The 18,805-nt window shown below is 40.2% G+C and overlaps 1 protein-coding gene across 1 annotated transcript in view; it reads left to right on the plus strand.

The window, feature by feature from the left end:
• The first annotated feature begins 13,013 nt into the window (after positions 1–13,013).
• LOC128367858 (phospholipid-transporting ATPase IH-like) overlaps positions 13,014–18,805 on the plus strand; it is a 29,578-nt gene continuing 23,786 nt past the window's right edge. Inside the window, exon 1 of the mRNA XM_053328526.1 lies at positions 13,014–13,118. Coding sequence (XP_053184501.1) covers positions 13,080–13,118 — 39 coding nt within the window. The 5' untranslated portion in view covers positions 13,014–13,079. The remainder of the gene's footprint in view (positions 13,119–18,805) is intronic.

The following is an 18,805-nucleotide window of genomic DNA, read 5'->3' on the forward strand; positions in this document are numbered from 1 at the left end:
CAGTACCACCGTTTAACTCTAATTAAGTTTACAGGTGGCAGCTGGCTGCAGTAACAGAGCAGCACCTCAGAGTATAAAATCATTTTTCTTAAGCTTCCCTGACACCTGCAAACCCCTCACTGCTAATCTACGGACATTATTAAGACAGTAATGGCTTAGTCCTCTAGACTGTGGTTCTTAGCACAACCCACCTCTGAAACAGACACTTACCTGCTGCCACGCATTTACAATGGCAACATCTGGTGTATTACCTGTAAGGTTTGAAAACATGTGAGAGATACTGTTACGCAGTTAAGCCACAACCTATTAATATCTGTATATTCACACAGATGAAAAAAAAGCATATAACCTTAACAAACACATCATTTCCAGAAATAGTGAACCTGAAGCAGACCTAACAGTGAACTTTGAACAATACATTTAAACACAAGCAACTGATATTATGAAACTTCCTGTTGTGATGAACTTGACACCTGAAATAATGACAACTAATTAAAAATACATGAATATATGGACAACAAAAAAACAGAAATAGGTGCAATAAATATCGAGAAGTAATAAATGAAGTAGCGATTGTCATTAGATATCAACATTCCTTGAAGTGTAGTCTACAAACTTCTAAAAAAACTGAATTATTATGCACAATGCTGCAACATAGGTACAGGCTGGGTGTCAATAGTGGTGCTGAGCTGCTGAGAGAACCAGTGGTGGTAACCTTGTTTCCTTTTGGAGACTAAGCATGTCCCTTCAAAGAGTGACCGCTGGATGTCAGGGTGGTTCCTCAGCTGATCCATATTAGTCTCCTGGGCTTCAGGGAAACGTGAAGCCTAACTGACTGGGGTGCAGGCTGGAAGTGTGTCAGGGGGACTGGACCTAGCTATATATAAATAAATACACACTATTTACATGTTGTTTCCAGACACTTTTGCTATCTGCTGATGGTGGTTTTCAATGTAAAACCAAAATGCTTAAATGCAGCCATGCCTCTGTCCTTTTTTTGAAGTAACTCTGCTATTAACAGATATGTCAACAACTTAGTTTTGTCTTGCAACCCTTTGGAATATGCAACAGAGATTTGTTTTCATGTGTGTGATACAAAAAATGGAAAATGTTCGGAAACCAAAGAGAAAATATATTTGGAAAAGTCTGGCTTGATGTAAAATGTAGGATGTCCACAGCCAGGCCTGAGCCACTACAGTTCAAACACAGAGGTCAGTAGATTAGATGAGTATGATTAAATCCTGAAGCCAATAGTGTGTAAATATACATGAACTAAAAATTGTATTTTCTATACAGCTTGTGTTTCCAGCAGCAGCAAAAGCACTTGATTTAGAATAAAGAAAAGAACAGTTTGTTGGTATGTGGTATATATTCAAGTACATGCAATTATACGCAGGAGAGCCACTTTCTTTTCACCTGGCATTGAATTTTTAATCTTTGATGCATGTATGTACAGTGAATATGTACAGTACCGTCCAAATGTTGTAGATGCTAAAATTAAAGTGAGCATGCTTTCAAAAATAATCATGTGCATAGCTTGGATTTATCACTTCATACAAAATCAAATCAAAATGTTTTAAAACAGCAGCAGCTTTCCTCGGAACACCTGCACACAGTTTTTAAAGGTATTCGACAGGTTACTCTCAGTTGCTTCTGTCTCTTCATGTAATCCCAGACAGACTCCATGATGTTGAGATCAGGGTTCTGTGGGGGCTGCAGGACTCTTTATTCTTTTTGTTGCTGAATTAAGTTATTTATGACTCTGGCTTTGTGTAGGGGGCCATTGTCATGCTGCAGAATACATTTGGGATCAATCAGATGGCTCCCTGATAGTACTGCATAATGGAAAACAATCTTAATATCTAAAGTGCCTAAAACTTTTGCACAGTACTCTATGATCATATTTTTTTCTATGTTTTTCCCTTTACTCCCTTTTAATGACATGTTTATCTCTCCAATATGTGTTTATCTATCCATCCATGGATCTATATGGTCATTGTGTACAGGCATGCGTGATATTTTGAGTCTGTCGCTGTGAGGTAACTACAGCCTGTTTGAAGAAGTAGAGTGATGTGCGGTTCACTCCAGTGCAGTGGGCTGACTGCAGTGAGATGACCGCTGTGACTGCAGTGAGATGTCCTCTGCATAGAGTCTGGGAGTCAGAAAGAACAAAGAAACATCCTGCAAGTCTGTGAGTGTGGATATGGTAGTAACACAACTGTGTTTTGTTGAAGACGCACACCCTATGCAAACACTATAGGGGTCCAAACGGGTTGTTATACCAAACTTCATTGGAAGAAATTGGTTGCTCTGCTTCAAATTATTTTTCTCTATTTTTTTTTCAACACATATCTTTATTGATTTTCGAACTTGCTTCGTACATCATTCATTCAGGATAGTTTGTTACAACTTTCAAGTCTTCAAACAACTTCCCTCCTCCCTCCCACCCTGAACCCAGAGCCTTCAGTATATGTATCTATACACAAAAAAAGAAACTCAAACAAACAGACAAAAGAAACAACAACAACCAAAAAACAAAAAAACATTACAAGCAAACATTAATGAGTCATTGTTTGGCAACTGAAAGTAAAGTAAATAACTTAGATATGCCTATATGTCCCTGTGGCTACAATATGTGCAGCTTGTCTGCATGTCGTCTGGTTAAAGTAGATATATGTATACTCAACTGACAAATAAAGACACAGAGATACTTAAGTATATTTAAAATTAAGAAAAGGAGAATCTTATGTATGTAAAATAAACTCAATTAAAAAATGAAAAAATATATAAAATATATAGAGGAAAATACATGGAAAAATGCTTAACTTACAAGGGTATGGTCTTATTTGGTAAAAATTTGATTGAAGGAGTTAGGATATCAGGTCTTGATTCCAAAAATATGATAAATGAATCCCATATTTTATGAAAAATATGGCTCTTTTTTTTTAATTGTATATGTAAGTCTTCATTAATCCACGTGTTCACAGAAGGACAATTAACACTTTTCCAATGTCTGCCAATAAGATGTTTCGCATATATTAAACAGAGGTTACTCTCATGAGTTCACAGGGCCTGTGTTTCTGGTATCAGTCCGAGGATGCAAAACTCTGGGAATACAGGGATTTTTTGTGGATTATGATGGAGATTGCATCAGTTATATTTTGCCAGAAGTCTTGTAAGTATTTCCATTTCCAAATGCAGTGGAATAGGGTTCACTTCTCCATTCTACATTTTATACAAGTGTCAGGGATGTTAGGGTTGAATTTGTTGAATTTTGTCTTGCTTGTTAAGAGAAAGTATAGATGATTTGGACTGACTTACCTTATAGCCTGAGAATGTTCCGAAATTATCAATCAGATTTAGCAAAGTAGGTAATGTGTGTTTTAGGTCTGATAGATATAATAATATATCGTCTGCAAATAAAAAAATGTAGTGTTCTGTTTCTGAAACCTGAATTCCTGCTATAGCCAGGGGTTCCAGAGACATCACAAACAGCAAAGGGGACAGCGGGCAACCCTGACGAGTGCCCCTCGACAGGTCAAAGGCTTTTGAAGGTAAATTGTTTGTAATAACTTCAGCTGATGGTTCACAATATAGTATTTTAATCCACTGACAAAATTTGGGGCCGCATCCGAATCGACAGAGTACATCAAATAAATAAAAATAAATAAGGTCATTTTTCTCTATTTTGGTGACAAAGCGGCCTTACTATTGATATCCAAAATATGCTGTAATTACTTTTTATAAAATGACAATACTTGATCAATATTATGTTCTTTTTTCACACACACACACACAACCCCCCTTTCGAGAGGGCAACGAGGAGGCAGGAAAGATGGCCATCCTTCATGAGCAGCACTGGAGGTTGACAGCTGGGGTGCAGGGACCAGAGTCCAGCAGCTGGAGTGGAGGACTGGAGTCTCGCAGCTGGGAGACAAACAGGTGAGCTGGTGGAGCCAAGGAAGCATGAAGCTGCTGAAGCACAGGAAGTAGCAGGAACAGGGCTGCAACTCAGGAAAAGGGGGCCACTAGATGGCTCCTCAGCTGATCCATATTAGTCTCCGGCGGGCGAGGAGACTACCTTGAGCTGAAGTGGTCAGAATCAGATTAGGCAGTAGTTTCAAAAGCCATAGCTTAGATGAAACACACAAAGTGCCAGATAGAGCCGCATCCTTCCACTCAGTGCTGGAGGTCTCATGGCAGCAGGTAGTAAATCACTCCACAGCATACAAGACTTCATTTACCTCCTGCAGTGAGAAAACTTGGTGTGCTGGATTCATGTCTTTGGTCAGATCATGCTGTTGAGTGGGGAAGAGCAGGTTAACCAAAGTGCAGACACTTTACAGCAAGGAGATGGATATGATCAGAATAAAGTATTTATTTTGAAGGCTGGGAAAATGGAAACCAGACCAGAGAAAGCTAGAGATGGTAGCTGGGAAAATGGGGCTGGGGCTCAGACAGATAGTAGTGAAAGTGGGTCTAGAGTTTGGGCTGGAAGCTGGGAACTACGAGCGGAGGCTTGGGCTGCACCCGGGAACCTGGGGCTGGAAGCTGGGAAAAGCAGGGGTCCGAGCAGGGCAGTAGGTCTGACAAGACAAGACGAGGGGTTGGCAAAAGGAGCCGGAGCCATGGTGCAGAGACTAGGATCCGGCAGAGAAGTGGCAGGGCTGAGTATTTGTAGAAGGCTTGATTACTGAGATGAGGTGCAGCTGGTGTGGCACACTTGTCTCGACTCACACAATCACACACACGCAGGGAGAAAGAGGGAAAGAGCTATTGAGAGCATAGCAGCAGGTAAGTGAGAGATAGGATCATGACAAAAAGAAACCATGTCTGGACTGGTTACTGTTTGTGCAATTCTACATTAAGCTTTGTTGAGTTTTGTGACAAATCAGCTTGTAAACTGGTCTGTAAACTCACAACAAAAGTTTTAATATTGACAACTTAAGTAATTAATTTATATGAATAAATGTTAAAAAAAATGCAACAAAAAAACAAACAATACGGATGGTATATTGACAGACTTGACACTGGACACTTCCATCACGTTTTAGTGCTGAAATCACCACAATTTATACTTGCTCAAACTAGTCTAATCTGACCCACATCATGGTTGATATTTTCTCACTGGCTGATTTTTATTCTTCTCCCATCTGAATCCTCTGAAACCTGTAGCTGCTGATTGAATCTACACTCAGCGGGTTTTGTTTGATCACAGATAGAAAAATCAGTAGCCCAGAAGGACACAGCACTGTGTAGATGAAAGTACAAAGAAATGCTCATATGTATCATCTGCTACTTTATAGTGTATTTAGGCAAACACAGTTACAGCAAATAGGAATATGTTTTCAATGTTTTGAGAGTCATCACACAGTATCAGATATTCACTGTCTCACTCCCCTCTTTTTCTGTGTCCCAGCACAAACATACACAGTCACTTTGGGAAAAAGGGTGCACACGTTCACACTACAGGGTATCACATTTTTATGACTCGTCTCAGTGGTGTAACTACAGTACACATCCATCTCTTCAGCATTAGCATGATAGATATATTTTTCATGCTGCCATTAGGGCTAAAGCAGTATACTGTGCAAGTCTTGTGTATATGCTAATGTGCCCTCTCACACCTGCAGCTTCCAATTACCCCTGAGGAATGGAGCCAACACTTAGTATGCAGCCACCAGCAATAATATGAGTCATTTGCACAAGTCTTTTATAGGAAATTGAAAAAAAGAAAGAAAAAATAACTCATTCAAGATCAGATTGGGATTGGAGAGGGCACGGAACTAGAGTGAAGTGAAGGTAGGGAGAGGAAGAGGAAGTGTGAGGAAGGAAAAAAAACAATGCAGGAGTTCCACTACTTTACCCTGAAATATCTGTCACACTTCCACTGGACACTGATTTTTCCCTCTTTGAGAAACATTTACAACAGAACAATATCAACTCTGAGGTTTCATGCTTTGTCTGAGGGAGTCTGTGGAATGAAATAGAGATGCCCGCAAGCATCCATCTTGCTTTTCTAAATCATCTCAGAACCTCAATCAACTGTACTCGGGTTCATAACTGATTTGTTTTTCTTTTCTTGTACTCGGTGGACTACCAGCAAAACGAGCCAACTATGTTTTCCCTTTCTTCTACTCTCTCTGCTCCATGCAGACAGAGCCAAGTATGCTGATTAGATATTTGTTGTGACCAGAAAGAGAGAGAGAGACAGATGATACTTGATAGGCCTATTTTCTTGAGCTGCTGATAGAGAGTGTGTGTGTGAGAGTGTGTGTGTGTGTGTGTGTGAGTGTGTGAGTGTGTGTGTGTGTGTGTGTGTGTGTGTGTGTGTGTGTGTGAGTGTGTGTGTCTCTGACAGGGAGGTATTAGGGGTCCTTGTGGCTGCTGGCCTCGATAACAGGGGGCGGAAAATCAATCACCTCCTTTGACAGCCATGTGAGTGGCCCCACCTCTTTATTTCCCCTCTCCTCCCTTCTGTTTCTCTATGTTTCTTGTCACCTAGCAGATGATCTAGACAATTTACATGCAGAAAACCATAATCACAGATATGTACACGCAGATATGGCCTTTATGGCCATACACACACACACACACACACATACACATACATATGTGAAGGCAGGAAGCACCTGGTAAAGCCCTGGCAGGATTAGAGAGTCGTGTGAGTTGGTTACGGTGAGGAACACATGTTCAGGTCACTGTCTCTCTGACTGCACTGTGTTATTGCTCCAAACACTGTTCTTCTTATTATACTCCCCTCTCTGCATTTCTTTTCTCTCCCCTTTCCATGCGCAACCCCCCCTCATCTCTTTCTCTCCCTCACTGCACATGTGTGTATGTGTGCGTGTGCATGTGAATATGTTTAAAGGGTGAGGAGGGGGGCACCAAATCCGTAGAGAGGACTTGGCAGTTGCTCTTCTCCCTCTCGCTTCATTGCTTCGGTCCTCCCCAAATCCTATTTCACGGTGCCAAGCATCCGCTCCCTGGGATCTCCACAGCTCCCATCTCCAGACGCAGGTTTAAGCCCCTCTCTTGGCACCCAGACTGGGCATGGAGAGAGAAGGCATGTGACGCACATGAACATCACCAGAGACACAAACACACCTATTATCTTTGCTCAGAGAGGGGCCCGGCGTCCTGCAGTGTACACAGTGCTTACTCACTCAATCTTGGTCTCACAAGCTGTGTTAGCCACGTTTAGTAACCTCTGACATGAGTCGAGAGGTCACGCATAAGCTGGTTCACACCAAATGTACATTTGCTCCTTCATCAAGTTAATCACTCAAGCAATCACTCGCACACCAACACACTCAGAAACTCATTCAGTTAAGTAACAGCAAATCAGCCTAATATAACTGTTGACACTGTTCTTCGTGTATTAATAATCAGCAGACAAAAACACTACGGGCCTAATTGTCACCTGTTAATTTGCTCTCCCATGATACAGGTTAAACTCACGCATTAACGGCACTCCAATTAAAACTAATCAAAGCAATTGATTAGCTGCCAAATTACCTGATTCTACACTAATAGAGCAATGAAGTAGATGTGAGCATGTTGCGTTTATGAGGCAGGTAGTGTGCTTTTGTGTAATGGCCACTAGATGGCACCACATACCACAGTTTTGAGTATGTTCATTAACACATCTTCTCAGACCTCAGACGGTTCTAACACTTTTTGACTCAGCTCCTATAACTTGCAGAATGTTTGTGGTAGGGCACTCAATTTTTGACACAAAGTACCCTTATTTGTCTACTACAAATAGCAATGTTTTTAACTTCTCCAACTATATCACAGAATTCATTATTTGATGTCAAATACAAGGAGTGCCATTGTTACAACCTACCCCACTACCAGGGTATGTTGTAACACAACCTGGGGTAAATTGTAACAGTAAGATTGAAGAACTAAGAACTGAGACTACACCACAAAATATGCATCTATATAAGTTTATTGTGCATGTGCCAACACTAAAGCATCTTCCTGTGCTTCACTAAGAACAAAAATAACTCATCACTGATGGCTAAATGAAGAACAGTGTCAGTGGTATGGATCCTAACATTACCTTCAGCAAGATAATCCACGTAAAATTACAGGAAGACGTTTGACAATTAGTAAAACAACAAACTTGCACACTGTGTCTGTCTTAAATGATAAAACATGAACTTGAGTGTGTATCTGTGTGTGTTATCCATTTAATTGGAGTGATCAGAGTCACAGTGGTGACAGATGTATGTGGGTTTTCCAGGGGTGCAGTTTTCATGGGCCCAAAACTTTCTTTGGGTTTGGAATTTAATACTTAAATTTAATACTAATTTGCACCTGTCAAATGCTCAGTAGGGCTACCTCATGTGGAGTGAGTCCATAGTACCGGTCTGCTGCCTCTATCAAGTAACCAGTCAACACCTCTTCTTGCTGTGCATTGAAGACTTTTTGACTGCTGTGATAGCCCACACTGGGCAGCTTTCTTGAACCTTGTTCTCTGAGGTTCTGCAATTTCTTGCAGTATCTGCTCAGTGTCACATGGCAGATGGAGTAGTCTTTGGCGACTGACCTCACTATTTTTCCCTGCCTCACTTCATCGAATGCAACTTTAAGTATATGTGCAGACACACCACTATTCGTTTTCCTCGCCCACTGTCTTGGCATGCTGAAAAAAAGGAGTGAGATAGAGAAAATATGTGAATTGTGATTACGGGGATGGTTGTAACATTTTCTAATAAGGTGTTACAACCATCCCCACCCCTGTCATACAATGTTTAGCTAGCTGTATCAGCATGGTGGTTTTAAATTAGCATAGATGAAATGACTCACATTTAACGTAAGAACCTACTCTCTTACCTGATACAAGTTACCTAATTCAAACTTCAACAGTATCAGTACTAATCAAAATATAGACTTGGTCCAAAAAATTACTTTCTTACCTGAAAATTGATGTTTTGGCTGTAAAATCTGCACACTTCTTCTCACAGCCATGCAAATTCACATGCAAGATCAGGGAGGGAGTGGTTATACATGAAATTGATCACATGACTCTTATGTTATCCCTTATTGGTGATGCTGTTACAACTATCCCTTTGTTACAACCATCCCCAGTCTCCCCTACACCTCAACAGCCATCAAGTAAGATCTTGATTTTCCCAAAAAAAGTACTAATTTCCTTAATTGTTATTAATCTTTCAACTCACAGTCAGAGCTCATAATGCAAATTGGACAAACCGACTGAGGCAGTCCTAATTTCCTAATTTGCTTTCAAATGACAACTGGATTCAGACCTCAAAAGATTTTTTACATCAGGGAATCAACATATGTCAAACTCAGCAGGTCTAGCAATAGAACCAGTCCATCCATCCATCCATCCATTTCTTTCTCAGCACACTTGTTTGAATTTATTAATTCATATGTTTTAGTTTATAATTTAGTCTCTGATGGGGCCATTGCTTCAAAACCTGGTGAAGCTACATTTTGTACCAAACTACTAATGGTATGGTCAGTTAGCTCTAATATTAAGCAGACAAACTACCAAGGTATGAATGGACATCAATTCTATTTAGAGCTCAGACATCACAAACAGAAGGAGCTATGTTCATATTTGTAGAAACTTACAGCATTATGGTCAACTCTGTAACATTTTGTAGTTAGGTTTTTTATGATGAATGAGTTATAATTTTATAATTATAGTATCACTTCTTTGGGATCTGTAGAACATCTATAGATCTCCCTCTTTGCAGGGATAGTTCAAAATAACTGCAGTTGGTTCTTTCAAACATCCATGTCCCATATCCTCTGTTTTGCAAAGCCAGTTGAAACAGAGATAATTTGCAACTATAGCAAAATAAGATCCACTGTTTGTGCTGACAATAGTACAGAGTCAGCTGCTCACACTATAAAAGGAAAGTGATACCAAAAAACCTTCTTCACCACTGAAAAAAACGTAACTGGAAAGTTTGTAGTAGAGAAATAATATTCATTATAGTTTCATATCCACTTTAGTGGATATATTCTTTTTTGAAAGAAAAAACTGTACTCTTTGCATGTCCTTGTGTAAACAATGTATCTCTCTCATAGTGTGTGAAAATGAGATTATAACTTTGGTTCTGTTAGTTAGACACTTAGTTCTCTGTACAATACCTTGTGTGTGCTGTATACTGAACTTATCTTGTACAAGATAAAATACTAATTTGTGATTTAAATTTGTTTACTGGACTCATGATTTTCTCTCACCATTGATTAAGAAAATCTCTATAACAAGTTTCAGCTAATAGACAGCATATCAGCATGGTGTATATCTATTGGTCTAACTTAACTGCTGATTCTCGAACAAAATATTCAGTACATTTTATTCAATGAGCAATCTTAAGGCAGCACAGATATATCATAAAACTGAAAGTCCATTGCTCATGGAGACTACACATGGCAGCTTCCTCATACTCTAAGAATCCAACTAGTAGTCCTGGATTAATACTGACTGGCCTCATCTTTTCTTTTGTAGTCATTTGATTAAACACAAGGTCAACTCTCCTATAGAAGTCCCCTCTGCATGACAGAGACTAAAGATAAACTAATAACCTACATATAGTATATTGATATTGTACTTTAGTGGTGCAAATTCACCATCAAATGTGCAATTAATCAAATGACAAAAGACTACTACTACTGCACTAATAATGTTTACTAAAAACATGGAAAGATGAGACGGATAAACACTGTGATTGACAGGGGACCTTTCTAAGGTGTACCCAGGTGGATTCGGTTCAATCCCACTAAAGATCTGCAAAGGACAAGTGGGTATTGATAACGGATGGGTGAATGGAGTGGGTGTGAGCAGTTAATTGATTTGTAAAGAAATGTGACACTGCTTGATTGCTAACTTAGCTATCTGTGGCTGCATATTCTGTCCACATATGGGATCTCTGGCAACATGAGGAAAGTACCCTAGTGCCCCATATGTAGCTGTCCCTCATCCACACCAAGACAGATGGAAGGAGCAAACACTGACCCAGTTCCTCCAGTCAGATGGAGCAGTCAGTCAACTATGTGATCATCACAACATCTGCAGTGGAAGCATCAACCATTGCACCATTGCATAGAGGTTCAGTTCATTTGGAAATCAAAACCAGCTGCTGTTGGAGGAAAGAAAATAAGATAATTTTTGCTGACATGATTAGACTTTTTTTTAAAAATTGTATTAAGCTGAGTAATAGGTATGGACCTACAGATGGTTAATTTTACAAATGGAAAGGTCAGTCAGTCTCTTCAGCATGCAAGAAATGAAAGTCAAAACGTTGTTTTACCAGTCACAGATTTCACTCCCCCATAATTAAGCTTTTCAGGTGATGTCATTGTGGTATTTTTAATTGCTTCTGTGGCATCCTTTTTTTGAAATCTGTTTTTACTGTTGTGGTTTGGACATACAAGTAAAAAGGGAATATGCGGAACTCTTATCATGACACAACAGGGCAGTTACAGCATGCAACATATAATTCTCACCGCCTATAAACAAAGCGTATGTAGTAATCGGTCCACTGAGGCAGACTCATCATTAGACACCATAAAGTGCCCTGGGGTCTTGAGGGAAGTAAACAGCAGCATCAAGCATTAGTAGGTCAGAGCTGGATGCTGGATCCCTATGCATTATTAATAGTGTCTGCGCTAATTGAAAGTCATAACTCCGCAAATGAAACGTCTGGGGCAGACATCACGCCCAGCCATCCTGCTGTCAGAGGACCCCCCTTAGATGGAGACACAGCTAATTTTGGATTTTCTCTTACTCACAAATGTAGTCAAGTTTTATAAGGTATTGTTGCATTGTGTGACAACAGACCCAACAATGGCACACAACTCAGGACTTGTGTTGTATTGCTGCAGTAAAATGAACCTTACATAACAGACAGTCAAGTTTTTATTTAATGTTCATGTTAATGTTATTGTTTGTGTTATTGCTGTGTATTTGATGTGTTCACCAAAGTCACCTTGCATCCTTTCTCTCTACCTCAAGGAAAAGGAAATATGTTTTGACACTTTGACACTGTAGTAGTGAGTGATTTAGCATCCTCCTTCTCACAATGTCAAAGACTAAACTGAACGGCTAAAAAAGCATATGTGGACAAGTGTAGCAAAAGAACAATACAACACAATGAGGTTGCTCAAAAAAAAAATCACTGCTGAGCCCCGTAGGATTATTACATCAGCCTATAAATATTGCAGTGGATTTTCGTGTGTGTGCGTGTGCGCGCTTTTATGCATGTGCGCGCTTATGTTGCCAAAGTATGTTGTGGATACAGGCAGCTGCCATTCAAAACATGTGAAATGTTTGTGGCTAAATATACTCAGAGTTTAACTATAGGCCTACTGTTGGTAAATAATTACGCCAAAGAGATCTGCAACACGTTTTGGCAATACATTGTACTGCAATACAATTTACATGACTCATAGTTTCCCAGATTCCTTCGAATATTGGCAAATCACAATGACATCCTCTATATGACAGTTTTGTAACGTTTTTGGACCTGATTATACATTTGTATTAGTGTCAGTTTTATTTACTCAGGGACCTCTGCATGTGGAAATTATTTTTATAGTATTCAGATGTGCTCCAGGAGAGGTGAGAAAGTATCACTGCGCATGCGCATCGTAGTCATCTGACGGATGAGCGCTGTGGCTACAGCGAGGGCCACCGCTGCAACACAGAGCGGGACACACAGCCTCCATGAGGGACCGTCTCTTGCAAGAGGAAAACTGTCAAAACAAACGAAGAGTGACCAGGAAAACACTATCCGGAGGTTTAGTGCTTTGCATGCGGTGAAACCCCTCCTGAAATGTAGCCAGCAGTTTGAGTGTGGGTCGTTGTAATCGCGCGGTCGTTGCATGGCTCTTCACAGGGATGCCATGAAAATCACAACAGCCGACTGAGAGACCCGCTGCTCCTCGCTATTACAGACACGGCGACGGCGGCAGCGGCGGTGGTGGTGAGCAATGGATACTAGTGAAAAGATACACATTAGGTAGCGTTTACGAAGATCCAAGGAGAGCTGACCCATCTGTCTCGTCTAGTCGCTGCCGGAGCTGTTTAAAGGATGGATTTCACCCTGCTCCGGAATATCATCCGCAGATACGTAAGGGCCCCCGTCTGTCAACACTGTCACAACTGTGGCTCCGTGTCTGCAAGTGTAACAATATATAACATGCATGTTTCATCTATCCGTTAGTGCATCTAATACACGTCATGCGCTGCTGATTTAATTGCATGCTCTGCTTAGGTGGTGTTGACACCCAGGGTGATAAACACTTGTGCAATGATAAACATTTCACATCGAGCTGTTTTGGCAGGCCATTGACTTTGGGGGCTTTACAATGTTTTTGTGGAGCTGAATGGGGAATGTGCCAGTGGCTACAGATGCAGTGATGGCTTGGTGAATGTGCAGAATAGAAATGAACTTGGCTGGCCCAGTTAAGTTGATTTGGTGTGCCACAACATGCGTGCATACTTAACTGTCTCATGGCTTCCAGTTCCAGTTTGCAGAAGAAAGTAAATCCCCATCAGCAGCACTCAGTCACTTTAGAGGCCTTGTATAGGCACTCACACTTTTGCAGCAGCAGCAGTCCGATTTTTCACCAAACACACTGAGTTGTGTTCACTTCCAGCCTGATGGAGCAATCAGCTGTGCTCGTTAAACTAGTGGGTGTTTACAGAAAGGACATGGTGTCACTTTCCAGAGTCCAGCAAGGCCTCATCATTATCCCTAATCAATGATGTAGAAGTGTGTCTGTAAGCGGGAAATGTCTACATACAGTAGATGTAACCATATTACTGGCTGGTCTCATCTGAATGAGCTGCTGCCATCAGGAGCCTTTTTCACTATCTGCCAGGACAGATAGCAGCTGGTCAGTGGGCGTCTGAATTAGAGGGAAAAAGAGTCTAGTAGGAACCAGGGCTGACACTTGACAGGCCTGGTGACATTCATGACATTCATCACACTGGGCATCTCTGGAGTATCAACACAACAGCTGTATACAGTCTGTGACCCTTTCATCTAACCTTAAAACTGGCTCAGGTGCTTTGAAGATAACTATCTATCGTGCTTCTTGTTTGCCAGGTGTGTACAAATGAGTGTGTGTGTGTGTGTGTGTGTGTGTGTGTGTGTATTTGCGTGTGTAGCAGTATGGAGAGCTTGACGGATGCTCCAGCAGAGCTAATATCAGCGGAAGTCAGAACCCCGGGTGAGGCAGAGAGGAGGAGGAGTAGGAGGAAGGGGAAGATGGGGTTATTGAACACACCACTCATCAGTCACCCTCCTGTCCAGCCTTTTTTTCCTTTGCATCCCCACTGTGTGACATTATGAAGCAGACAAGGTATTAATCATTAATTCAATTATCTGGATATTGATTTAGAATTGATGGGATGGTAGATGTATATTTAGCTTTTCAGTACATCACCTTCTTTTAACCCTGCCATATTTTCAACAGCTGCTCCTTTAATCACAGTACATAGGAGAACAAACATTACATCATGCAAGTTGATTAACGTGCTATAAGCAGTGCGTCCAAGCCTTTTCTCTGGATGGAGAGAGCAGGAAACTTCCAACAAGGTCGTTACCCAAATGTTACAAGGCTCCACTACTTTCAAAATTTTGCTATTCAAATTAGAAATGCTGAATTAGTAAATCTTCTTCAGCTGTGAAAGGATGTGCTTCTGATTTAGTCCATTTAACTCCGCTGGGCCAGTTTATGAGCCTTTTACTTCATATCTTGTTCCTGTATTATCACCCTGTCATTGACTTGTGACTTGCCCTTGATGTATTTTTGTGTGAGGGGAAATTAGTGTTTTTTCAGTTCTGTCAGCTCTCACTTTTGTTGTTGTGTATTGACAACATTGTAATATGTTGATAAAATAAATATATCAGACTTTATTAGAGATAAAACAATTAGGTCCTGGATGCATTGCTGTTGTCCCTGGCATTAGTCCAATAAGCTGTATCAAGACAAAACAGGCATTCAATATTTGATATTAAAACATATAATTTTGATATTCAGGTTGTTTTTCAGGTAGTAGACAACATCAAAAGAATAATTTTAAAAAAAGAAGTAGATAACAGTTGTATAACATAGTTCAAGCAGCTTGAGCAGAACCTCCAGCAAGGTTTTTCTTCATTACAAATAATTGGATGGTTTAATTTAGGGCTGCTTCCTAATACCAGGCAACTGTTGATTAGAAGAGTCTTAGTTGAAGTTTTCGTTCTTCGGTTAATCTCAGGAAAAATAACCCCTCAATCTCCATCCGGCAGCTGTACCTTGTCAAAATAGGTCAAACCTGGCATGTAGCTGGACCGTGTATGCAACACAACGTGGCGACACATGTGACACCTGGCCGAGGTAACCAATCAAGTAACGGCATTGTTGGTGAAGACTCAGCTCAGCTTTGTAAAAGCTTCACTTAAAGAGACTGAGGACAATCTGCTAGGTTTCATTGTTAAAACTGGGTGTAAACAATCAGAGAGTTAAGAAAAAAAAAGTCTTTGAGGGCTTTGACATGCAGTTCATTATGGTGGAGAATGGCATTGGGGCATCATTCCGGGTAAGGCATATCTTGGACAAGATGTAAGGGGCGTAGGTTTGATAGCAGCTGTTGTTGCAGCCATTCAAGCAACTACCATGTATTTAAAAATCCCCAGACTTTCAGTAGGCAGAGGTCTCCAATTGTCTGGTATTGCATAACTTCACTGGTTTTGTATTTCTCTTTAATGTATCACAGTGTTAATAGTTTTATAACATTCTTTCTCAGCCCTACAAATCCATTTTCTGATGCCCCCCAAAAAATGCATTTAAATAATTAAATTACTATCATAAATGTGCCACGACAAGTCCACTAGGAAAATCTTTGGTCGGGGGCAGCTCTAATTAAATTATACTAAACCCTCATCTTGACCCTGAGTCTAACAGCTGTCACTGTGACAGAGCTGCCTGATACACTTTATCAGTAACTGTAGACAGTTTTTCAGATGTGTCCAGTACAGCACTTTATAACGAGAAGGAAATTAAACTTTCTGAAGGCAGTGCATTCTGTCCTGCTTATAAGCCTGTTTTCTGACTTGAGAAGAATTGCTGCTGAACTGAACCTGTACAATACAGTAAATCGTTTTTCTGAAGAAAAATGTGGTGTCATGGTGTTTTTCAGTGCGTGAAGTTTAAATGGGACATTTTGTTGCGCAATAACCTAAATTTGTTCACCTATCTTTGTACTCTGCTGGTGTAAAAGAATGACTAAGCCTTGGTGTTATAAGATACAGTGTACAGTAGGAGTGTATGTTTGTGTGCATGCACTTTTGCTCTGGTATCTCAACAGGCCAGGGTCCAGGACATGACAGGAAGAGATTTAATCTATAATAAGATTTATCTGTTAAATGTTGTCCTGTGGTTTGATCAGATCCTGTGTTTGTGTGCCCACTGTCTCCACTCTCTTCTCTTGGGCGCCCTTTTGTCGCCTGGTAATAATAGCAATGGCGTGATGCCTCAGACTGGCCACAAAGCGTGAGAACCGCATGAGGTCATGATCTGGATAAGAGAGATGCCTGTGTGTGTGTGTGAGTGGTGTCATATTAAAAATACCTGATACCATATAGAGGCTTAAATATGCTCTCTAACTTGTACAGCTTACCTTTTCACCTTCACAAAGCAAGCTCTTGTGATAACATGTTGATTTACATCAGTGTTGTTGTCATCGCTTTCTCCTGCCCTCATCTTGATTTACCCCTATCTTCATTTGTCCTCACCTCACCATCTTTACACCTTATCTATGAATGTATTGCTGTTATTCCTTTGTGGACTCCTTACAACCTCAGCAGATAAAAGAGAAAGGCCAGCAGCGTCTCCCTTTGATCAAAAGGGACCTGGAGTGCTGAAGAGCTTTAGAGAGGTTTCTCGCAACTTTACTGCTCTTCGAGTCCCCTGTCTGGTGTAGAAAGGCAGAACACAGCCTGATAGATTACTGTTTGCCACATTAGCTCTCACAGCTAGAAATGGTTAAGGGCAGTCTATTCCTGTCCGCTGCCCCCCTCAGAGATGGGCCCCAGTGGAGAGACAGAGGCTGTAGGTGACAAAAACACACAGGGTTTGTGTTTGGGCCAAGCTTTGCCCGCCAGTCTGTGTTTTACGTCAGAGGAAACAGCCATGCATTGACGTCCTGGCACGGGACAATGATTTGGTTTCTCACACCGTGCCTCTGCAGTGAGACAGAGGTTTCGTTTTGAGACACCATTTCAAGCCTGTATTACGATGTTGTCAGTGTTAAATGCAGACAAAATGAGAAAGAGGACGTTTTTTTTTTTTTAGGATGCAGATTACGGTGGCGGTAGAAAAAGGAGAGAAGAGAGGGAGGGGAGAAGAGAAGTAGTGCAGCTGGATTAAAGACTTATGTAACAGTTGGATCAAAGCAACTCAAGTGGGAGAGGAAGCAGGCAATAACATATTGTGTTTTTGTCAGTTTTAAAATAATCTTCTCATATTTATCATTTGATTTTATTGCAGGTATGCAGATCCCTGCGTCATTTAGTGACTTTTGTCATTAGTGTTGGTGACAGTATGTACAAACTGAAGATCCTGACTTTTTCCTATTTTCCAACCAACACAGTGTTACATCTGTGTTTTCTGTCTGCACCTGATTTCCCCCCAAAAGTTATTGTCTAATTTAATATGATATGGTTAATTGCAACTCATTCGCTGTGAGCAATGTTCCCTCTCTTTGTTTAATTAGTGTATTCCTCACTGTTATTTTTAATGTTTGCTCTTTCATTTTACACATAATATGACATATAAGACATCCCACTTAAACCCAATAAAAGCACCAAGAAGGTCTTGAAGACATTGTCTGGAACAGTAAAACTTTTCACTTTTTCACACATTTTCTTTAAAGCTTAACTGTTTCATTATAATCTCTTGTCAAATCCACTTATACAGTATTAAAATAATGAGAAACCCCTACCCATTTGATCATCTGTTTATATTTAATGAAGCCCCTGTGTAGTTTATGGTCTTTGCATTATGAACTTGTAGACATAGCGTAATAGCCTGTTGCTGCACACTGTGTTGCTATGGTGATTAATGACAAGCAAGCAGCAATAGAGTGCATGCTGAACAGGTAGGCATCTTCATTTTTAGATGATCAAGGTCTAGAGGCTCCTTTTTATCTCTGCTCAATGCTACAAGACACTTCAGAGATTCTATAAATTAGTTACTGCATTTCCTATAAGTTTCTTACCCCAACATTTACTAAATATACCTGACAGTTGTGCTCATTTCTCTCATTTGAATGCAAGTAATACTTAGTTATATCAGTAAAATGTGGCTCACACTACTGGGCTGTACCAGCTATTCTTATATTCACAGGTTTCATAGGTTCATAGGTGCTCATTAAATTCTTATTAATTATTTGCTAGTTTCAAAAGAGATTTACTAAATTGGATTGGACCGATAGAACCTAAATGTTATAGCTAGTAAAGAAATGTAAATCAGTTGCTAGGAAACATTTTTTAAACCAATGCTAATTAGTCATTTAACACTAGCTAGTGTTACACTATTAGTTTAGTGTTTTGTAATTTGAAATATATTGTGTTATTTTTGTGAATTGTATTTGAAATTGAATCTTTCCACCATTGTTAAAGAGCATTTTATCAAGTACAAGATCAGATATGTCGACCATATTTCACATTAGGTAATTTGGTCATACATTGGCAAGCTAATGTTTAGTAACAACTATTATCTAAATCAGATATAGCTTGTGTGGTGCAACCTATTTAGGTTTAGTAAA

Source organism: Scomber japonicus, chromosome 11 (assembly GCF_027409825.1).
Source record: "Scomber japonicus isolate fScoJap1 chromosome 11, fScoJap1.pri, whole genome shotgun sequence".
Classification (NCBI taxonomy): Eukaryota; Metazoa; Chordata; class Actinopteri; order Scombriformes; family Scombridae; genus Scomber; species Scomber japonicus.